Raw genomic sequence first — 24,577 nt, 5'->3', positions numbered from 1 at the left:
GGGCCCTGAACAACACATATTAATTGGGTCGACCTGACAATACGTTGACATGAGTGAGGATGCCATATTTCCCTACACATATTTTATTCACGATTGTAGAAGAGCAGCATATACAGTGGGTACAGAAAGTATTCAGACCCAAACCAGGGATTCAAGCTTGAGGAGGATAATTTGCATATTCCAGGTGCCTTCTGGGAAAAGCGAAGAGTCTCCCTCAGCAAAAAGATCGTTGGGTACAGCCGGGACCAGCTGCTTGGAAAGCATCACCAAAATAGGGATTCAAGCTTGAGGAGGATAATTTGCATATTCCAGGTGCCTTCTGGGAAAAGCGAAGAGTCTCCTTCAGGAAAAAGATCGTTGGGTACAGCCGGGACCAGCTGATTGGAAAGCATCACCAAACCAGGGATTCAAGCTTGAGGAGGATAATTTGCATATTCCAGGTGCCTTCTGGGAAAAGCGAAGAGTCTCTCTCAGCAAAAAGATCGTTGGGTACAGCCGGGACCAGCTGCTTGGAAAGCATCACCAAACCGCGCGCCTTATGGTGCGTGAATTTTTGCCTGTAGGACATTATTGCAAGAAAGCTTGGCTGAGTAGATTACACAAGAAGGAAAGCACACAGCAAGTCAGCAGGATCTAGGAGCAACATGGCAGATGTGACAACCTACATGGTGAGCTGCAGCATGTGCTACATATTCACAGATCGACCAGAAGAAGAATCCAATTTCACCTGTCAGAAGTGTAGACTAGTGGCCCTTTTAGAAGAAAAGGTGTGGGGTCTGGAAGAAAGAATAGCAACTTTGAAACTCATCAAAGAGAATGAAGACTTCCTAGACAAAACAGAAGCATCTCTACTGGTCACAGAAGTTGAAAAAAGTGTCAGAGAACCTCCAAAAGCAGATGAGTGGAAGCATGTGACCAAAAGAAGCAAGAAGACCATGGAGAAATCACCAACCACACAACTGAAAAACCGATATCAAATCTTTGTAGAGGATGAAGATGGCACACCTAAGGATGAAGCACTACCAGCAAGCAAAATAGAAAAGGGCACACAGCAACAAGTGACAGCAAAAAGTACAGCCAAGAAGCAACGAAGAGTGGTGGTGGTGGGAGACTCACTACTGAGAGGCACAGAAGCAGCCATCTGCAGACCGGACATTACCGCAAGAGAAGTATGCTGCCTTCCAGGTGCGATGATCAAGGATGTGACCGATAGGATACCAAAGCTCTTCAGCTCCAAGGACGTCCACCCATTTCTTCTGATACATGTTGGCACCAATGACACGGCAAGGAAGGACCTACCGACAATCTGCAAGGACTTTGAAGAGTTGGGGAAGAAAGTAAAGGAACTGGATGCACAGGTAGTTTTTTCTTCTATCCTTCCAGTAGACGGGCATGGCACCAGGAGATGGAACAGGATCCTTGATGTAAACAACTGGCTAAGACGATGGTGCAGACAACAAGAATTCGGATTCCTGGACCACGGTGTGAATTACTTGTACGATGGACTCCTCGCCAGAGACGGACTACACGTCAACAAACCTGGAAAACACACATTCGCCAGAAGACTTGCTACACTCATCAGGAGGGCGTTAAAGGGCCACTGTCACCCTCCTCCAGCCGTTATAAACTAAAAGAGCCACCTTGTGCAGCAGTAATGCTGCATTCTAACAAGGTGGCTCTTTTAGTTTAGTTTAGTTTGCAGACTGCGCCTGTGCGGGCAGTGCGGCCACCCACCTTTGGAATCCCAGCCCCACACTGTGTTATGCATTATGCACAGTGCGCAGTCTGCAAGCCTGGCTGGGACGTCAGACGGCCAGAGCTTACTGCGCCTGCGCAGCACAGTAGTACACAGCGCAGGCACCGGTTTTGAAACGTAAACAGCGCTGAGGGGGCGGCACCGAAAGCCCATGAAGATTGGAGTGACGGCAGAGTAGCGGTTCAAGCTGGGGAGTGAGGACCCGCCTCCCTGGCTAAAGACCGGTATTGTGGCTAAGTATCAAAACGCTTTATTTTGGGTACACTTGAACCTAAAACTAAAAGAGCCACCTTGTTAGAATTCAGCATTACTACTGCACAAGGTGGCTCTTTTAGTTTATAACGGCTGGAGGGGGGTGACAGTGGCCCTTTAAACTAGAAGAAGAGGGGACGGGAAGAAAAACATTAGACTCGAACAAAGAAGACCCAGGAAAACATACTCAGAAGGGAGGTAAGGACATTTCTAAAACAATCCACAGCGAGGAGATTGGAACAAAACAAAATCCTCTAAACTGCATGCTCGCAAACGCCAGAAGCCTGACAAACAAGATGGAAGAACTAGAAGCAGAAATATCTACAGGTAACTTTGACATAGTGGGAATAACCGAGACATGGTTAGATGAAAGCTATGACTGGGCAGTTAACTTACAGGGTTACAGTCTGTTTAGAAAGGATCAAAAAAATCGGAGAGGAGGAGTGGTTTGTCTCTATGTAAAGTCTTGTCTAAAGTCCACTTTAAGGGAGGATATTAGCGAAGGGAATGAGGATGTCGAGTCCATATGGGTCGAAATTCATGGAGGGAAAAATGGTAACACAATTCTCATTGGGGTCTGTTACAAACCCCCAAATATAACAGAAATCATGGAAAGTCTACTTCTAAAGCAGATAGATGAAGCTGCAACCCATAATGAGGTCCTGGTTATGGGGACTTTAACTATCCGGATATTAACTGGGAAACAGAAACCTGTAAAACCCATAAAGGCAACAGGTTTCTGCTAATAACCAAGAAAAATTATCTTTCACAATTGGTGCAGAATCCAACCAGAGGAGCAGCACTTTTAGACCTAATACTATCTAATAGACCTGACAGAATAACAAATCTGCAGGTGGTCGGGCATCTAGGAAATAGCGACCACAATATTGTACAGTTTCACCTGTCTTTCACTAGGGGGACTTGTCAGGGAGTCACAAAAACACTGAACTTTAGGAAGGCAAAGTTTGACCAGCTTAGAGATGCCCTTAATCTGGTAGACTGGGACAATATCCTCAGAAATAAGAATACAGATAAAAAATGGAAAAATGTTTAAGAACATCCTAAATAGGCACTGTAAGCGGTTTATACCTTGTGGGAATAAAAGGACTAGAAATAGGAAAAACCCAATGTGGCTAACCAAAGAAGTAAGACAGGCAATTAACAGTAAAAAGAAAGCATTTGCACTACTAAAGCAGGATGGCACCATTGAAGCTCTAAAAAACTATAGGGAGAAAAATACTTCATCTAAAAAACTAATTAAAGCTGCCAAAAAGGAAACAGAGAAGCACATTGCTAAGGAGAGTAAAACTAATCCCAAACTGTTCTTCAACTATATCAATAGTAAAAGAATAAAAACTGAAAATGTAGGCCCCTTAAAAAATAGTGAGGAAAGAATGGTTGTAGATGACGAGGAAAAAGCTAACATATTAAACACCTTCTTCTCCACGGGATTCACGGTGGAAAATGAAATGCTAGGTGAAATCCCAAGAAACAATGAAAACCCTATATTAAGGGTCACCAATCTAACCCAAGAAGAGGTGCGAAACCGGCTAAATAAGATTAAAATAGATAAATCTCCGGGTCCGGATGGCATACACCCACGAGTACTAAGAGAACTAAGTAATGTAATAGATAAACCATTATTTCTTATTTTTAGGGACTCTATAGCAATGGGGTCTGTTCCGCAGGACTGGCGCATAGCAAATGTGGTGCCAATATTCAAAAAGGGCTCTAAAAGTGAACCTGGAAATTATAGGCCAGTAAGTCTAACCTCTACTGTTGGTAAAATATTTGAAGGGTTTCTGAAGGATGTTATTCTGGATTATCTCAATGAGAATAACTGTTTAACTCCATATCAGCATGGGTTTATGAGGAATTGCTCCTGTCAAACCAATCTAATCAGTTTTTATGAAGAGGTAAGCTATAGGCTGGACCACGGTGAGTCATTGGACGTGGTATATCTCGATTTTTCCAAAGCATTTGATACCGTGCCGCACAAGAGGTTGGTACACAAAATGAGAATGCTTGGTCTGGGGGAAAATGTGTGTAAATGGGTTAGTAACTGGCTTAGTGATAGAAAGCAGAGGGTGGTTATAAATGGTATAGTCTCTAACTGGGTCGCTGTGACCAGTGGGGTACCGCAGGGGTCGGTGTTGGGACCTGTTCTCTTCAACATATTCATTAATGATCTGGTAGAAGGTTTACACAGTAAAATATTGATATTTGCAGATGATACAAAACTATGTAAAGCAGTTACTACAAGAGAAGATAGTATTCTGCTACAGATGGATCTGGATAAGTTGGAAACTTGGGCTGAAAGGTGGCAGATGAGGTTTAACAATGATAAATGTAAGGTTATACACATGGGAAGAAGGAATCAATGTCACCATTACACACTGAACGGGAAACCACTGGGTAAATCTCACATGGAGAAGGACTTGGGGATCCTAGTTAATGATAAACTTACCTGGAGCAGCCAGTGCCAGGCAGCAGCTGCCAAGGCAAACAGGATCATGGGGTGCATTAAAAGAGGTCTGGATACACATGATGAGAGCATTATACTGCCTCTGTACAAATCCCTAGTTAGACCGCACATGGAGTACTGTGTCCAGTTTTGGGCACCGGTGCTCAGGAAGGATATAATGGAACTAGAGAGAGTACAAAGGAGGGCAACAAAATTAATAAAGGGGATGGGAGAACTACAATACCCAGATAGATTAGCGAAATTAGGATTATTTAGTCTAGAAAAAAGACGACTGAGGGGCGATCTAATAACCATGTATAAGTATATAAGGGGACAATACAAATATCTCGCTGAGGATCTGTTTATACCAAGGAAGGTGACGGGCACAAGGGGGCATTCTTTGCGTCTGGAGGAGAGAAGGTTTTTCCACCAACATAGAAGAGGATTCTTTACTGTTAGGGCAGTGAGAATCTGGAATTGCTTGCCTGAGGAGGTGGTGATGGCGAACTCAGTCGAGGGGTTCAAGAGAGGCCTGGATGTCTTCCTGGAGCAGAACAATATTGTATCATACAATTATTAGGTTCTGTAGAAGGACGTAGATCTGGGGATTTATTATGATGGAATATAGGCTGAACTGGATGGACAAATGTCTTTTTTCGGCCTTACTAACTATGTTACTATGTATTTAAATTTTTCACTCTGTTTCATTGCAGCCATTTGGTAAATTCAAAAAAGTTCATTTGTTTTCTCATTAATGTGCACTCTGCACCCCATCTTCACTAAAAAAACAGAAATGTAGTAATTTTTGCAAATTTAATAAAAAAGAAAAACTGAAATATCACATGGTCATAAGTATTCAGCCCCTTTGCTCAGTATTGAGTAGAAGCACCTTTTTGAGCTAGTACAGCCACGAGTCTTCTTGGGAATGATGCAACGAGTTTTTCACCCCTGGATTTGGGGATCCTCTGCCATTCTTCCTTGCAGATCCTCTCCAGTTCTGTCAGGTTGGATGGTGAACATTGGTGGACAGCCATTTTCAGGTCTCTCCAGAGATCCTCAATTGGGTTAGGTCAGGGCTCTGGCTGGGCCAGTCAAGAATGGTCACAGAGTTGTTCTGAAGCCACTCCTTTGTTATTTTAGCTGTGTGCTTAGGGTCATTGTCTTGTTGGAAGGTGAACCTTCAGCCAAGTCTGAGGACCCGAGCACTCTGGGGAAGGTTTTCATCCAGGATATCTCTGTACTTGGCCGCATTCATGTTTCCTTCAATGACAACCAGTCGTCCTGTCCCTGCAGCTGAAAAACACCCCCATAGCATGATGCTGCCACCACCATGTTTCACTGTTGGGATTGTATTGATTTTTTTTTTTGGGGGGGGCAGGGGGGAGGTTTATTATATCGGGTTTGAAGGGCTGGGGGTGTGTGTTATCAAGAGTTAATTGGGAGGTTTAATGTAAACTCATGCGAGTCACGTATACCATTATGTCAAGACTTCAATCGAGAATCTGTGGAAAGAGCTGAAAACTGCTGTTCACAAACGATCTCCATCAAACCTCACTGAGCTCGAGCTGTTTGCCAAGGAAGAATGGGCAAGAATTTCAGTCTCTCGATGTACAAAACTGATAGAGACATACCCCAAGCGACTTGCAGCTGTAACGGCAGCAAAAGGTGCAACAAAGTATTAAGTTAAAGGGGCCGAATAATATTGCACACCACACTTTTCAGTTTTTGAATTTCCATAAAAATTTTAAATAACCAATAAATTTCGTTCAACTTCACAATTGTGTTCCACTTGTTGTTGATTCTTCACCAAAAATTTACATTTGGTATCTTTATGTTTGAAGCATGATATGTGGGAAAATGTTGAAAAGTTCCAGGGGGCCGAATACTTTTGCAAGGCACTGTATAGAAAAAAGCAATTTTTCTGCAGTTTTTGTAGTTTATTTTATTCTTTTTCTTTGAACAGTTGAAGTATTATTACTGTCATGTAGATATTTGAAAAGTGCTGTTGGTTTTTACTGTATGTATGCGCTACAAATGTATTTTATACTATATAAGTGCATTTTCATACGTTTTTATTGCCTTTTCTTTTTTAGATTTTTTAAAATTTTCATTAAATATTATAAAAATTTTAAATCACATTAGGAGATTACTGTTTTCTATGTTTGTTTATTCTAACCTTTTAACGTACTATCATACATTATTCTCGGTGCCACTATGATGTTATTTTAATGGATTCTTTCAAAAGGTTTTGCTATGAAATCTGAGAGCAGTATGATGTGGGGGCAGAGAGCCTAATTCCAGTGATGTGTCACTTACTGGACTGCTTGGTAGAGTTTTGATAAAATCACAGTTTTCTCTTCTGTGGATGTAGCAGTGCTGTGAATGCTGAGCTGTGTATAACCCCGCCCACACCACTGATTGGCAGCTTGCTATGTACACTGTATATATAATCAGTGCTGGGGGCGGAGTGACACAGATTAGCTAGTCTGCCTGGCACACAACACCTATTCCTCTACTGATAATCTCCTCCTGATAAAACAATGATTGTATTCAAACTACAGCAATCTGCTGAGCAAGTGACACATCCCTGGAATCAGAGTTTCTGCCCCTACATTATGCTGCTCTTAGAATCCATAGCAAAACCTGCTGACAGATTCCATTAAGCCAGCATTTAGAGACCTATTCATGTAGGACCATTATACTGGGGGGGGGGAGCTAAGGGAGTATTGTATATGGGGAGTGGCAACATCATACTCTCATATTGTGGAATGGGGGTGATAAGGGAAATGTTACTGTAGGATGATCATGCTGTAGGAGAACAATAAACTGCATTGAAGGGTATGGTGGCAGCATTATACTGTGTTGGAGGCACTGTGGGGAAATCATAGTCAGGAGTCACTGTGGGGGCATCATACAGTGCGAGTAGTGGGTACTACGAGGACATCTTGTGTGGTAGAATTCACTATGGGGTATTATATTATGTGTAGGGAGACATTTTTAGGGATATACTACTCTATGAGGGCCATGAAAGGGGTACCATGGTGGGTTTCATTAGAGGCACAATTACTGAGTAGATGCTGCAATACATGTCCCTCCCACTGTCATTAAAATTTGGGAAAGCATGCCCTTCTGTGACTGTACCTATATGCAGACCTTTATATACCAAAAGAGAACGCCTCATATACCAATTTTAGAGGCCAACACAAGAGGCGAAACTTATATGCCTCCACAACAATATATATACCAATAGAGAGACAAATTGGAGGAGTAGTTTCCAATATAAATCATTTATTAGTTTAAAAATTTACAATACAAAAATACATTAGATATACTAATTATAAATACAAAAAGAGTACACTTCAGATGGAATAAACCATCTATGGATGGGTGTCAGCAGAAATTTGAAAAGTAACGGGAACAGAACCCCAGATTTAAAGGGCCCTAGTGCAGTGTCCCATAAGATATATATTGATATCTGGAGGTATTGGTGCCTGAAGTAATCCAATTACCATTATATCAAAAGGACACCAATTACAATGATGTGCTATCACCTATGCTCCACATATATTGCACTAGCCCTAGAGCCTATAATATCTATTAGACCTAAATCTGACCCTATCATGCATGAAAGCAAAAGAGGGCACAGAGTGTGGGTTAAATACCTGTGGTCATGTTGGTCTGAGAGTCTGTCCCGCACTGGTACACCTCGACGCGCGTTTCTCCACGCCTGTGGCTTCGTCAGGAGGTCTATATACAGACCTTTCCTACTCCACAAATTTTGGTTTAGAAGCAAGTGGCTCAAGCTTTGCCAAACAACTATTTGTTAAAGACTTGCTTGGTGAATTGGATTATGTAAGTCACAGGTCAGGGTGAGCAACACAGAACGGAGGTGATGGAGCAGCAGTGCCTGTAGGAAAATACACAGAAATAAAGAGTAAGAAGCACTAAATATATCAGAATCAGATGAGAATTTGCAGAAGACAAGCAGCAAAAAAGTGGTTAATAACAGAGATGTATGCAATCAGGAACTTGTTGCAGGCAGATGGTTAATGGCAGAGCTGTATACTTGCAATAGACAAATGGTTAATGGCAGAGTCGCATGTTTGCAGCAGACAGATGGTTAATAGCAGATTTGCATGACTTTAGCAGACAGATAGTTAATGGAAGTCTTATGATTGCTGTAGACAAACGTTATCCACAGGACTGCAGTGATGAATAGGTAAAATGGTTATTGCTTGCAGTGATGAGATTACTCACAGCAATAGTAAATATGAATAATAATGAAGTAGCTAGCTTGCAAAGACATTGGGGTGAAGAGCAACAGTATAGTTGAGATGAGGCTGGTCCAAAGTACCTGTAATAGTAGAGTTTAGAGTGCAATAGCACAAGGATTCACAGGACTGAGCTAGGAAATAAATACTAGTAGTTGAAAAGTCAGGAGATAATTAGCATGTGCCTGGAGATCAAGCTAAGTGGACTATGATGTAACTTCTAAAATACTAGTCCACACCCTCATCATATCCCGCCTTTACTACTGTAACCTCCTGCTCTGTGGCCTCCCTTCTAACACTCTCGCACCCCTCCAATCTATTCTAAACTCTTTCGCCCGACTAATCCACCTGTCCCCCCGCTATTCTCCGGCCTCTCCCCTCTGTCAATCCCTTCACTGGATCCCCATTACCCAGAGACTCCAGTACAAAACCCTAACCATGACGTACAAAGCCATCCACAACCTGTCTCCTCCATACATCTGTGACCTCGTCTCCCGGTACTTACCTGCACGCAACCTCCGATCCTCACAAGATCTCCTTCTCTACTCCCCTCTTATCTCCTCTTCCCACAATCGTATACAAGATTTCTCCCGCACATCACCCCTACTCTGGAACCCTCTACCACAACACATCAGACTCTCGCCTACTGTGGAAACCTTCAAAAGGAACCTGAAGACCCACCTCTTCCGACAAGCCTAAAAGCTGCAGTAACTACCAAACTGCTGAACGACCAGCTCTACGCTCACCTACACTGTATCCTCACCCATCCCTTGTAGATTGTGAGCCCTTGCGGGTAGGGTCCTCTCTCCTCCTGTACCAGTCATGACTTGTATTGTTTAAGATTAGTGCTGGGCGAACCCCCCAATGATCGAGATCATCAGGTTCGCCCGAGTTTTTTTGTAAACTTCAAGCTCGAGGCTGGAGATGATGCAAACTTGCGTCTGAACCCCGAGCTTGGACTTTACAGATATGGGATGGGGGGCTGTAAAACAAAGCAAAAAATTAATAATAAACATAATTATACTGACCTGTCCAGCGACACGTCCTCCTGTCCCACTGTCTCCCAGCCGCATTTGCTTCCGGGGCCGCTCATTAGCTTCTGGCGGTATTCACTGCACTCGACAGTCTTCGGCTTTTTCCGGCAGTGTTCGTGCCGCACAAACAATGCCAGAAAAAGCCGCAGACTGCCGAGTGAAATGAATACCACCAGAAGCTAATGAGCGGCCCCGTAAGCAGATGGGTCCGGGAGACAGCGGGACTGGAGGACGCGTCGCTGGACAGGTCAGTATAAATATAATTTTTACTAATAATTTTATGCTACAGGCCCTGGACCCGAACTATAACATGGATTTCCCATGGAAACCCGTGTTCGGGACCTTGTGACCGAACACTATGTGTTCAGTACGGGTCCAGAACTTTACAGTTTGGGTTCGCCCATCCCTATTTAAGATTACTGTACTTGTTTTTATTATGTATACCCCTCCTCACATGTGAAGCGCCATGGAATAAATGGTGCTATAATAATAAATATTAATAATAACTTCTGACAAGCACAAAGTTGCAGAGAGCAGTTCAATTTCTACACTCACACAGCGGTAGATTAGATGGCCATATTAGTAATTTTCCTGCAGCAATACTTTGACTTTGAAAGTAATAACAATCCTAACAAAGATCGCCACAGAACCCACAAATCATCCCTGAATGGTCACTGTCTTTTCTACAAATTTTGTATAAATCAATAGTACATGTGAGTATAAGAATATGTAATATGTCTTATCAGACAAATCTGCATTTTCTCTATTCATGAGCCACTTCTTCTGAACTCATCTATCACTGTCGAATAGCAGCTAAAATTAAAACAAGCAAGGTTGCCAGTACACTAAGATGTCTGAATATCAAGTACAGAAACATAAAATGCTGTTGTTTCCTTATAAGTGTTTTATTTCACTGCAGAGATGGATTTACAGCTACACTGCTCAGTACTGATGTATAATGTCCTCCATGCTGCTGCTGTTGCTTTTGAGTATGATTTACATAGATTCAGACAAGCAGAAATCCCGTATGTATATGTGTTTTTTTTGCATGACAGACATCATAGCAGTTGGTCTGCACCCACCAGCTCAGAGACAACTAAAAACTGGAGCCTACAGAAGGGAAGACTTATGAAACAAATGCAGGATATTAACTACACCATGGCCAGAAATAGTGTTATGCTGCATAGTCTGTAGGCAGACATAATGTCATGAGTGGGTCTTGTCTTCCTGAGAGATCTGGGGTGAGTAGATCACTACGTATTGTGATTTGCAGATCTTCCATTTTTCCTGTGTGTTTGTGTCCTATATTAAATGGATTTGGTTTCCTTTTGGTGCTGAAGAGGTTAATGACTGATCAGAAACTTGCAGCTCCATTTCAGCTGCTTCTGATCTGGTCATTACCTCTCCCTATAAAACCTGTCAAGACCCTCTCTGCCTTGCCAGTGAAAGATTTTCTTCCTAGCTCCTTTCAGAAGCTGTGCTGAATTGGAAATCGTTCTTGCTACTGGAGATTGTTGGGTGCTGTTTTGGGGTGTATGCTTCCCTCATTGTCCTATTCCCATTTGGTTGGTACATTCCTATCCTTCTCTAAATACCTCTCTAACTTTGGTGAGCGTTTGCATGCTTGTTGCTTTCTGTTATCCCTATCCCTGAGGGTACAGATCAGGGTTTACCAGGAGGATAGTAAAGTCGGAGACTCAGGCCTCTCTACCTTCAAGAGTACCCATGGGACAGATAGGATCCCAGTTCCAGGGACAGTCTGAAGCCCCTTTCTTTACTGAAGACTGTCATAACAACACATACAGCTTATTCTGAAGTCACTGGAATTAATAAATATGCTTTAATCTGACCCTGAAGGCTCCTAATTAACTGTATTTTTACTCTTTATGACCTAAAACGATATCAGGCAATGGGTTGTCTGAACACCCCCAACCTCCTCCCCACAAATGATATTAAAAATATTTTCAAAGCTATTAAACTAGTTTAATCTGCCATATAGGTAACGTAAAGAGATTTTTTTTTCTTTGCACTTGACACGGAAGTGCAGTGACACGCTTCAGGAAAATATGAGACACGGTAAACAAGTAGCGCTGACATCTATCTGCATTTCAGGGTCATCACTCGGCACATACTCTAATGGTTTCGTATGAATTATTGATTTGTTCAGCTTGTAGAGTAATTCAAGATCAGTGACCGGAGTCATTTGGGTGCGGATTTATATATTTTGCATAAATACAGGATTTTCATGCCAAAATTTCCACTTTACTGACATCTCGAAGGGAAAACATTGCCGATGGCACAACCGAAATGAACAGACAAATAACGTCATACTACTGATGGACAGAAAATCTCTATATGACTGGCTGAGACTTGTGGTCCAGCTGCAGCACTACCATAAGCTTCCTAGTCTTGATTTACTCACTGTCACCTCCTTCTGGTGATATTTGGGTACTGCTATGCAAAAATTTTTTAAAAAATATGCGAATAGTTTCTCATGCTTTTGGTAAAATCCAGATTGGCTTTGAATATAGTTAGGGGCTAAACCCTAGCAATCAAATTTATAAATTTATAGAAGTTTTTACCTATGTTCGTATTGTGTGTCAGTGTTATTTTAATATTATTTTTGCAATTCTTTGTTTACAATTTTTTTACCGACAAAGGTGCACTTTTATAATGGGCAGCGTTGGTGATTAATCCTATTGCATTGGAAATAAATGGTACAGATTTAAAGGAAAATCTGCAGTCGGAGATTTTGATACAAAGCTCGACATCATCTGCCTTGGTACAGCATTATAACACAGCTACCTGCAGTCACCACTAGATGGAGCTTACTACTTATTGTGTTGTTATTGAGTTCAGTGTATACAAATACAAGTGAGCTCCCTCTAGTGGTGGTTGTGCAGCGCCCCAGAGTCCTGGTCGTTGCAGTACTGTGGCTCCGCCACTAAGGGGAGCTATGGTACGTCTGATGGCACTGAAGGAGTTCATCTGACCAGGTATCACAGACACCAATACATTTCACAGCCGGGCCTCCAGGGGGAGCTAAGGGTTCTATTCATTAGGCCACTCCTCACATACTGGTAAAACTGGGGGTCAGGCAGGAAGTTAGGGAGAAAGCTGACTGGGTTGGAACCAGGCAACACCCTGTGGCAGAGGGTGTTGTGGGGGAAGATTCGGTAGGGTCCCTGTCAGGGGTGGGATCCTGACAGAGGCCTGGCTACTTGAGAGAACGTCAAGGGACCGTGCCTGCTCAGCATAGCGACGGTGCCCAAGGAAGGATAAGAAGCGAGATAGATTGTGCTGAGTGAGAAACGAGATCAAAGCAAGAAGGAGGATACCAGTAGGAGTCGTGCTGTAAGAACGAGGCAACATCCTACTGAGGCGCACAACCGGCGGCCGGAACGCCGAGGAAGTATTACAATATTCAGCTTCAGGCAATACTTCAAACCAACGGCAGGACAGTCAGTCATAGGCGGGCTGTCTCATCTAAATCACCTATGCAGTCTTGGGGGGCAACTTGTGGAGAGGGGCGACTCTAGGGTCCCGGAAGAGCTCCGAGCCTACCCGTCATACGGGTGCCGTCCTAACCGTAACATCAGGGAGGGACGGAGGATTAGCAGAACATCATCTAATCAAGTTGTGAGGGAACTTAAGAAACAGACACAACAGTTGTGGGGACTTTCCGTAAGCACAGCAGGGAAGGACCACAACACATAGCGCTAGAAGGAAGGCACAGATTTCCACCTGCGAAGAGAACTCTGGAGGTGCCATTGGACCGGCCGGACTTGCGCAGCCTGGTTATCTGGATTCCGGACTGAGGACCCAGAGATCTTCAGTAAAGAGGTAAATAGACTGCACCCTGGTGTCCTCGTTATTTACTGCACCGCACCACCACTATCAACATTCACATCTACTACTGTGCGCCCCTCGGCAGGGTCACGGACCGGGTCTAGCCACCGTGACAACCCCAGAGCAGAGACTCAGAGGCCCGGTACCGGGTACCCCTCGGCCCTGCAGCAGTGTGGGGGCGCTGCAGTTGCAGATAGCTAGAACATTTACCCACCCAGCCATTAGAGACTTCCCAGTATCGAAGGGAAAAGACAAAACATAATTTTTACCATTCCGTTCTACTGTGATTGTACATAAACAGTGAGCTGCAGTGTAACATGAAAGACAGCATTATTTCTAGCTATTATGACTTGTTTCCTGCATTTTTCATCCGTTTTCCCCTCCGCAGGCTCTATCAATAATTTTCATTCATCTCTGAGCTAGATATCTGCTTCGAGGTCTCATATACACAACATAAACAGACATGTGGGATTCCTGATCTCCTGTCTTTATGTAGCAGCACATGCTCAGATGTAGCAGCCAATTGAAGGCCATTATACAGCAGTACTGAGCAGTGTAGCCATGAATCCAGCTCTGAGGCCAGAGAAAATGCTTACTATAAAGCAGCAGCAGGTGTTTGTGCCTCTGCCCCTCTCGTTACCTCTGCTTCTCACTTTGATCCCCACTCCCCTCTCCTCTTCCCCACTCCCCTCTTTATAGACTATACTAGGCAGCTGTAATATGATTCCTCAGTGAGCTGGCATTCAATTTTATTTTGATTAAGCCAGAATTGAAAGTTTTTTGAATGGGTGATACGTTCAGAAGGCAGGATGGAGACTAATACATGAATAAAGTAGCAGATTTCTGTAATAAAATATATAACGAAATTTCTCAAAGCTTATTAAATGTTCTCAAGTTTGTTCACATTATTGATTTATGCAACATTTATTAAAGCCACAATTTAACTTCTGTTCATTTTAATGTGCAGTGGGAATAAAAAAAAAGTAGTTTTTATTTATTTTTTTTTTTTTACACTGTTTAATACAATTTATGAAATAGCTTTATTCTGTGGGTTGATACGATTACTGTGATACCAAATATGTGTAGTTTTTGATTTCTATGCTTCAACGTTTTCACATAATACAAGCTTGTTTTCTTTAAAAAAAAAAATGTACATATTCTTATCTTTGAAGGAAAACTTGCATCAGTTTTAGGGTTCATACGATTTGTTGACTAATTTTAATACAGGAAAGTTATTTATCTTGGTACCGTGTTATATAGCAGATAGAAAAACATTTAGAATTGAGAGTCCTCAGTGGTTGATACCTTTTAATGGCTAACTGAAAAGATGGTAACACATTGCAAGCTTTCGAGACTACACAGGTCTCTTCATCAGGCATAGACTAAAAGAAAATCTGAAGAGTCACATATTTATGCACAATGGGGCACAGGAATAATGCAATAGATAAGACAAGTGATGTGAAGCAGAACTATCAGTATGGGAGAAGAATAAACAGTTATAGCCTTAGATATTATAACAGTTCATAGATAAGGAGTGTGAAAGTTTTATTGTCCTGTGATTGAGGTCTGGTCCATGGTTGTGATGCCCCCACAAGGTCTAAATAGCACATTCCTTAGTTGATGTAGAAAGACATAAATCCATGTGACACATTCATTCCTGCACTGAGACTGTCAAAGGTTGTCATGGATTGACATAAATCCATGTGACACATTCATTCCTGCACTGAGACTGTCAAAGGTTGTCATGGGTTTGTACTCCCAGACTCTTCGGTCTCTCTACGTTTTGAAGTTTCCTTTCAAGACTAGTAGTAATTTCATGTCTGTATTAAAAGGTAACTTCAAATCTCTTATCTATTACATTATTTCTGTGTCCAGTTGTGTATAAATATGTGATTACTCCGATTCTGTGTTATTCTTTGCCTGATGAAGGGACCTGAGTAGTCTCAAAAGCTTGCAATTTGTTACCATATTTTCAGTTAGCCATTAAAAGGTATCAACCACTGAGGACTCTCAATTCTTCACTAAGATGTGAAAAATAAATTATATGTCAAATTTATTATACTTATTGTATTGCAGTACCACAGCACCATATATCTTTATTTGTTATGGTTTATTATTTTTTGAAAAGGTAATCATTTATTTTTGAAGAGGGGGAGGCGACTTTTTTAATTGCATTTTTTCCCGTGCCCATGAATTGTTTTAGCATATTAATTATCCTAGGAAGTTATTAGGACGTGGATTGATTTTTCGTTTATTTATTTATGGATTTTAGAACCTTTTGTTAGTCCCCAAGATGCTATGGTAATCAGGACCACGCAATGGAGTTGTCTTTTTCCTTAGAAGCCATTGTTTCCATTTACCATGGCATCTCAGAGGTTAACCAGACCACTGCAAACTATCATCTGACCACTAAAGTGGAAGTCCATGTGTCAATCACTGTCAAGCTCTCACAGCTGTTCGCATTGGGCAAAGCTTCTGTGCCAGCTCGATCCTCCTGACTTACATCATGGAGTGTTCAGAAAAGATAATCCATGCATGCAGGGGTTAATTTCTGAAAAATTATGCAATAAAAGACTCGCTCACACTATGAGAGAATCAGATGCTATATACACATGAACTCAGCTCAAACTCTGCTGCGAGTGTCATTTTTCTGCGATCCGATTCTCTTTCATGCTAAGAATTGGGTTACAGGTATGGAGAAGATGGAGAACTTAATTTCTCCATCTTCTCCATTGTGTGAGTCAGCATATATGGGACTGCACTCAGATGACATCGGAGTGCAGTCCGATGTTTTGCACGCACCCATAGTCTTGTATGGGTGCACCGTCCGATATATGCTGCCAATCGCAGTATGAAGAAATTTTTTTTCTCTTGCCAACTCGGCGTGAGAAAAAAACACTAGTCGGCACTGCTCCATAGTATAGTATTGGGCCCAGTGCTATCAAACATCGCATAGCCCTCATCCGAGTTATAAGCTGACTACTCACCAGTGAGCAAACCCACAGAGAAATATTCTGAGCAGGAGGAAAAATGATGTATAAACCTAAGTGAATTGTATTATTGACAAGGAATCAATATTCTCATAAATCCCTCATTATGTAGAATCAATAACCTGCACGGGTGTTGTTCTCCCCCAGCTTCTAGCCTGTCGTAATGAATTATACATGCAGTACTGGTTACTAATAATGCAGATATGGGGGTTATGTTATACTAGATGGTGGCTTGATTCCAACGCATCGGGTATTCTAGAATATGCATGTCCACGTAGTATATTGCCCAGCCACGTAGTATATTGCCCAGCCACGTAGTATATTGCCCAGTGACGTAGTATATTGCCCAGCCACGTAGTATATTGCCCAGTGACGTAGTATATTGCCCAGTGACGTAGTATATTGCCCAGCCACGTAGTATATTGCCCAGTGACGTAGTATATTGCCCAGCCACGTAGTATATTGCCCAGTGACGTAGTATATTGCCCAGCGACGTAGTATATTGCCCAGTGACGTAGTATACTGCCCAGCCGCCCACGCAGTATATTGCCCAGTGATGTAGCGTATTGCCCAGTCACGTAGTATATTGCCCAGTGACGTAGTATATTGCCCAGTCACGTAGTATATTGCCCAGCCACGTAGTATACTGCCCAGCCACGTAGTATATTGCCCAGCCACGTAGTATATTGCCCAGCCACGTAGTATATTGCCCAGCCACGTAGTATATTGCCCAGCGACGTAGTATATTGCGCAGCCACGTAGTATATTGGCCAGCCACATAGTATATTGCCTAGTCACGTTGTATATTGCCCAGCCATGTAGTATATTGCCCAGCCACGTAGTATATTGCACAGCAACAGAGTATACAGCACAGAGCCATGTAGTATACAGAGTTAAAATAAAAAATAAACATATACTCACCCTCTGAAGGCCCGTTGAAGTCCTGACCCTGTGCGCGGTGCAGGCGTCAGCTTCCAGTCCCAGGGTGTGATGACGTCGAGGTCACATGACCGTGACGTCATGGCAGGTCCTTCTCGCGCAGGCGCGCAGGATCTGTGATGACATTGCGGTCACATGACCGTGACGACCGCAGGCGGCAGCTTCCGGTCTCAGGATGGTATGCCAGAAGGACCTTCCATGACGTTACGGTCATGTGACAGCGACGTCATGGAAGGTCCTTCTCACAGGGCCTGTGATCACGTCACAGTCACATGACCATGATGTCATGGAAGGTCCTTCTGGCATACCATCCTTGGGACCGGAACCTGCCGCTTGCATGGAGCGGTCACCATAGCGTCGCTAGGAGCGCGAAAGGCGGTGGATGGTGAGTATAGCAGGTTTTTTTTTTAATTATTTGGAACATTACATATTTTTACTATTGATTCTGCATAGGCAGCGTCAATAGTAAATTGTTGGGGACACACAGGGTTAATAGCAGCGGTAATGGAGTGTGTTACACCGCGGCCCGTTACCGCTGCCATTAACCCTGTGTGAGCGGTGACTGGAGGGGAAGGGGATTATGGAGCGGGCGCCGGGCAGTGACTGCAGGGGAGTAGAGGAGGGACTAATCGGACTGTGCCCGTCGCTGATTGGTCGCGGCAGCCATGACAGGCAGCTGCCGAGACCAATCAGCGACTTGGATTCCATGACAGTCAGAGGCCGCGACCAATGAATATCCGTGACAGAAAGAAAGACAGACAGAAGGACAGTTTATATAGGACAGTTATATAGTAGATAGTGGGGCTTGAATATTTCTGAGCCCATCAGAATTGTTCATGTTTTCGCTAAATTTCACCTTTAATAACATAGAACTAAATCAAACACATAGGTCGAAAATATTAGATTTCGTCTTTTTTTTTGTCATTGAGGAAAATAATTTAATACTACATGTTTGTGAGTGTCAAAAATATCTGAACCTTTGCTTTCGGTGTCTGGGGTGACTCCTGTGGTGCAGCAATAACTCCCATCTAAAGTATTCCAGTAATCCTTCTGCACCTCAGCTTGGAGGAATTTTAGCCCATTCCTAACTATAAAACAGCTTCTCCGCCGGCATGTTGGTGGATTGGTGGAGACTTCAGGTCCTTCCATTTCTGTAGGATTAAAGGGGTTGTCCACTACTAGGACAACCCATTCTTGATGTTTGGCGCCCATAAAATAATAAAGTCCACATTCCCCTCCCGTGCAGGCGCCATTCCCGTGGTGTCGGCACTCGCTCTCACCGGAGCTCTCGTGCGTTGTTGTGACACATGACGCCGGGGCCCAATCAACTCTAGCGTCACTGTCTCCGTATTCGGACATTGACGCCAGCGCTGATTTAGTTAATGACCCCCAACTTCTCACAATACAAATTAGGTTACATTATTGGGACAAGCTAGCAAAACACTCGACAAATCAGCAAATCGAAACAGAATAAAGCAAGATACTATGACTGCATAATATACAAATAAAGGTCACCTTGTTGTGGCTGATGAGCTCTCATGAATTGGCCAATTTTTGGGCCTTCATTTTATAAGTATATTCTATATAGCGGTAATGAAGTCCAACTTTCATATATTCAATGTTTGCACACATATTAGTGCTTTAGTGTGTACTACTGTATTTTTTTGCTTGTGTATGATGCAGTCCCAGCAGCTTGCAGTCGGTTTACACTTGCTTTATTTTCTTCAGCAGTGCTGGTCAGTTTTTTGTAGCATACATTTGGAGATGGCGATTGCCTCGATATTTGGTCGAGTGTCTCCTCCTATCAGCCTAAGGCTTGTGTTAACTGTACCTGCCCTTTAAATGTGTTGGCTTTAGCTAAGGAGAGGCAGGTGGGATAAATATTAGGCTTAGGGTCCCGTCAAAGGAAGGTTGTCTTGATGTGGTTGATGGGCTCTCATTAATTGGCCAATTTGTGCACCAAGTACCTTCATTTTAAAAGAATATATAGAAATAATGCAGTCAAAATTTAATATAGACAATGTTTGAAAATATCTGCAATCTCACACTCCAAATATCACCGCGACCTGTCACTTGCCTCCCTCACTCAACATGGCAGTTCAAAGAAATATCTCAGCAGGGGGCGACATTGAGCACTGCAGGAAGCTTTTCCCAGGTTGCACAAAACCTTGATCCCAAATGTGGTGTGAGCTACCAAATGGAATTACCACATTTTTGCATTGTCCGCTTTATATTCACAGGACCGTTGATCATTCATACATGTGAATATCTAAAACCTTGTAACACATTGTGTATTGTACTTTTTGTAAATATTCTGGAATCTCTTTGGACCCCTTCTAAAATATTGTACAACTAAACATGAAAGGATATAAACACCCTTGAAGGAATATTTATTGTCAAAATAAATTTATTCAGCTTAAAAAACAATTGTTACTTTAGTTTCATTACAATATGGTGTCTCTTTAGCTTCCACAGCCTCTATGTACCACAGTACATAGCAGACTGCGGAATGAGTTACCATCAAATACATCTCTTCTTCTGACCTTTCTTCTAAGTTGATTTATTGCCACGTCAAAGCTGAATTTTCACATAGTTATAAATGCGCTTAGAAGAAAGCAATAAAAAATATTAGAGAGGAGTTACAAATGCCGCCATAAGGCAAAGGTTACGACAAATTCACTAGTAATGCATTCAGTAGTCTGCTATGTACAGTAATGCATAGAGGCTGCAGAATATTAGCAGTCCAAAATTTGTAACAAAATTCTAAAGCAAAAATTATTTTAATTAAAAAATGTATGTGTTTAAGAAAACAAAATGTCCTCCCATATATTTTAATTAGAAAACAAGATACACTTTTGGCTTCAAAGGAAGAAGGGGGAGGGGCAACTGAATCTTCCCTTCTAATGTATTGGTGAAGAGAAAGCTGTAAGGAAAAGTTACCGATTTAGACAAACATGTCAGAGAGCTTAAACAAAAAAACATACCACTAGAAAGAAGGAAAATGCCCCACATTTTTCACATAGAGACCCCGTAGACATCTCCTAATGATGATGATTAAGTTTAGGCACCTAAATGTGGCCACTTGGTAGTTGTGATATGCATTGCAGTCTGTTGATGATTTTTTGTTTTCCAGTTGACTAACCCAATGTCTTCTCTTGCAGGTAATGCCTTTGTAGTCAGCTTGGCCTTTGCAGACCTGGTGGTGGCCTTCTATCCCTATCCACTAGTCCTAGTGGCTATTTTTAAGAATGGTTGGGTTCTTGGAGATATACACTGCAAAGTGAGTGGATTTGTCATGGGTCTAAGCGTCATTGGATCCATCTTTAACATCACAGGGATTGCCATAAACCGGTACTGTTACATCTGCCACAGCTTCGTCTACGACAAGGTCTTCAGCACTTGGAATACAATATTTTATGTATGTCTAATCTGGGTCCTTACTGTTCTGGCCACAGTCCCAAACTTTTTTGTCGGCTCTTTGGAGTACGACCCTCGGATCTATTCCTGTACTTTTGTTCAGACTGTAAGCACGTCATACACCATCACTGTGGTGGTCATCCATTTCATTGTTCCCATCACTGTGGTCACATTTTGCTATCTCCGAATATGGATTTTGGTCATTCAAGTAAGAAGAAAAGTCAAGTCGGAGACAAATCCAAGGATGAAACCTAGTGACTTTAGGAACTTTCTAACAATGTTTGTAGTTTTTGTCATTTTCGCTTTTTGTTGGGCTCCACTGAACCTCATCGGCTTAGCTGTGGCCATCAACCCTAAGAAGGTGGCGCCCAAAATTCCCGAGTGGCTGTTCGTCTTAAGCTACTTCATGGCTTACTTTAACAGTTGCCTTAATGCTGTGATTTATGGGCTTTTGAACCAAAACTTTCGAAAAGAATATAAAAGGATTTTAGTATCTCTGTGGACGCCAAGGCTTTTCTTTCAGGAACTCTCCAGAGGAGGAACCGAGTGCCCAAAGAGCAAACCGTCTCCTGCCCTGAATAACAATGAACATATGAGAATTGATACCGTCTAACTCCACTGTGAAGGACCGATCACCGAGAGCCATTGAACATACACATGCCAGTGTTTACTTGTTTTACATTGAATTTATTTTACTGCATATTTTTTTTATCTCTAAAGGAAAAAAGAACCTCAAAAAATGCTATTTTTACATCCTATAAATGTATTGTTTAAATGAACTGATGAGATGACTTGATTATATATTTATTGCGGGGAAAGCGTATGGCATAGTTCTTTCAATTTAATTACTTAGACACTTTTCCTGATGTACCTTATATCAAAGACTTATCTTTTAAAACTGTGACTTTACTTTGGGATGGAACTGACATTTCTCAAAAGAAATCTGTCCATAAGATCAACCCCCTAACCATTTATATGGGCACAAAGGTCTTTGAAATGTACGTAAATCCATTGACACTTTTAGATCTTGTATCTGTTGCTGCATTCTCAAGTAGATAGCATTTTAAGTCATATGCAAATTGACGTTAAGTGCTCTGGGCATAACAGAGCACTTTAGGAGCCGCTGCCTCCCCAGGTTGTTTACCTGTCCAGCACCAGCCACTATAGCTTGATTGATAGCTCACTGTCTGTGTGATGTAAGGCAAGAATATCAGGCAGTGAGCAGTCAATCAAGATAAAGAGGCTGGAGCTAGGTGGTGTAATAACCTCAAGATGCAGGAGCTCAGGAAGAGTGCTGTCATGTCCACAGCAGTTAATCCTTTATTTGCACATGAATTAAATGTTAATTACTTGGAAATGCAGCAACAGATAAAAGGTATAATGTGTCCATGGACTTACATTTCAAAGATCTGCGTGTCAATTTATGCAGTTTTTCGGGGGAAGGGTTTTCATCCAATGTTTCATGGGAAGTACATGCAAATTAGCTTTTTCTTCTAGAATGGAAACTATTTGACTATCTAACTGCTAGCGCTATCCTGTTTGTCAATGTCCATTAATAAGCATTGCAACAAGACTAGGGATATAAATCAAGCTAGACAACTTTCTAGAGACATCTGTTTTGGGAAACTTGAGCCTCTTCAGAGCAGGGTTTGATTGGCTGAACAATATTACCTTTCAGTAGCTTTGCAGGGACTGTCCCTAAGGAGATAAATTGCGTATTTATTCCTATGGGCAGTGCACCATAGAATCATAGAATGTTAGAGTTGGAAGGGACCTAAAGGGTCATCGTGTCCAACCCCCTGATCAACGCAGGATTCACTAAAACATCTCAGTCAGATGTCTTTCCAGTCTCTGTTTGAAGACTTCCATTGAAGGAGAACTCACCACCTCTCATGGCAGCGTGTTCCACTCATTGATCATCCTCACTATCAAAGTTTTTTCTAATATCTAATCTGTGTCTTCTCCCTTTCAGTTTCATTCCATTGCTTCTTGTGTTTCTATGTGCAAATGAGAATAATGATGATCCCTCTACACTGTGACAGCCCTTCAGATATTTGAAAACAGCTATTAAGTCTCCTTAATTAAGTCTCCTTAGCACAAACAAATTCTCACCAGCGTCACCAATTGGAGGGTGCTACACTGTAAGTCAATGTATGACCATCTAATGAGCCATCATCTTTTATGTGGCCTGAGCTAAGCAGCTTTTTTTTCTCCAGGATTGAGATAATCTTAAACAGTCAGGACCATAAATAGCTAAAACTGGTCATGTAAATTAGCTCCCCTCCAGCAGGAAGAAAACCATCTCTACCAGATCTACTTATCTATAGCCAGCTGTTTCAGAATTCTTGCCCCACAAACGTACAGAGCAAGGTAATGGTTGACTGGATGAGTTGTCTCTGATGAAGGGCAAGAATCACAAAACTGCTGTATACACTTCTAATATGAAAAGATTCTCTTGGAACAGGCTGCCACGAGAGGTGGTGAGTTCTCCTTCAATGGAAGTCTTCAAACACAGGCTGGACAAACATCTGACTGAAATGGTTTAGTGAATTCTGTATTGAGCAGGGGGTTGGACACAATGACACTGGAGGTCCCTTCCAACTCTAACATTCTATGATTTTTCCTACTGGTGGAGACATAATTTGCATATTTTTTCCCATGGAACACTGGCTGTAAGTGCCATTGAACCAGCTTGGTTGCCTTAATGAGGACCTATTACCTATCAAAAAGTGGTCACAGAATGTTTCAGATATAAATGGTGTGCACACTTTTGCACTGTTTTTTCATGGCATCTAAAATAAATTTAATTAACAATGTCCTATCGTTTGTGTATGCAGTTCTAATGGAAACCTATGTGTCTCAATATTTACAGTGCACTTTGCTTATATTACCTGGTTGTATAAGAATCACTAGAAAAGGGCTTGACCTTTCATAGCCCCAGTAATACAGGATACTGACAGTCATCATTAGGGGGAGCTTGCTGCATATGTACCTTACGTGGTCAAAAGTATTGGGACACCTCCACATTCTCCCTACAGGAACTTTTCTAACATCCCATTCTAAGTCCTTAGACATTAACATGGAGTCTATTTCTACGAGATTTTGGAGGCGTATGTGGGAATTTTTACTCCTTCATTCACAAGAGCATTAGTGAGGTCAGACTGTGATGTTGGAGGAGAGCCCAGGCTTAAAACTCTGTTCTAGTTGAGGTGTTTGATGGGGTTGGGGTCCAGGCTCTGTGCGACTAGTCACGTTCTTCCACCAAACTCCCCCAACCTTGCGTCTATATTCCTTTCTGTGTGCACAGTCATGGGGGACAGAAAAGGGCCTTTTCCAAACTGTTCCCACAAAGATGGAAGCTACAATTGTCCACAATGTCTTGTGCCGAAGCCTTAAGATTTCACTTGACTAGAACTAAGGGACCAAGGTCGACGCCTGAAAAACAAGCCCATGGCATTATCCCTCCTCTCCCAAACTGTACAGCGGGCATAATGCAATCAGGCAAGTAAAGTCCTCCTGGCATTAACCAAACTCAGACTCGTCCATCAGACACGAGATAGAGAAGTGTGATTTGTCACTGCACTGAACATGTTCTAACTACTCCA

At 42.2% G+C, this 24,577-nt stretch overlaps 1 protein-coding gene across 1 annotated transcript in view; it reads left to right on the top strand.

Annotated features, from left to right (window-relative positions):
* The window catches only part of LOC143817276 (melatonin receptor type 1B), a 185,085-nt gene extending 161,303 nt beyond the window's left edge, over positions 1 to 23,782 (top strand). The window contains exon 2 of the mRNA XM_077298539.1: positions 20,717 to 23,782. Coding sequence (XP_077154654.1) covers positions 20,717 to 21,585 — 869 coding nt within the window. The 3' untranslated portion in view covers positions 21,586 to 23,782. The remainder of the gene's footprint in view (positions 1 to 20,716) is intronic.
* Positions 23,783 to 24,577: the final 795 nt, after the last annotated feature.

This window comes from Ranitomeya variabilis, chromosome 3, assembly GCF_051348905.1.
Source record: "Ranitomeya variabilis isolate aRanVar5 chromosome 3, aRanVar5.hap1, whole genome shotgun sequence".
Classification (NCBI taxonomy): domain Eukaryota; kingdom Metazoa; phylum Chordata; class Amphibia; order Anura; family Dendrobatidae; genus Ranitomeya; species Ranitomeya variabilis.
The sequence above is the reverse complement of the archived record's forward strand: the minus strand, read 5'-3'. Positions and strand labels throughout refer to the sequence as shown.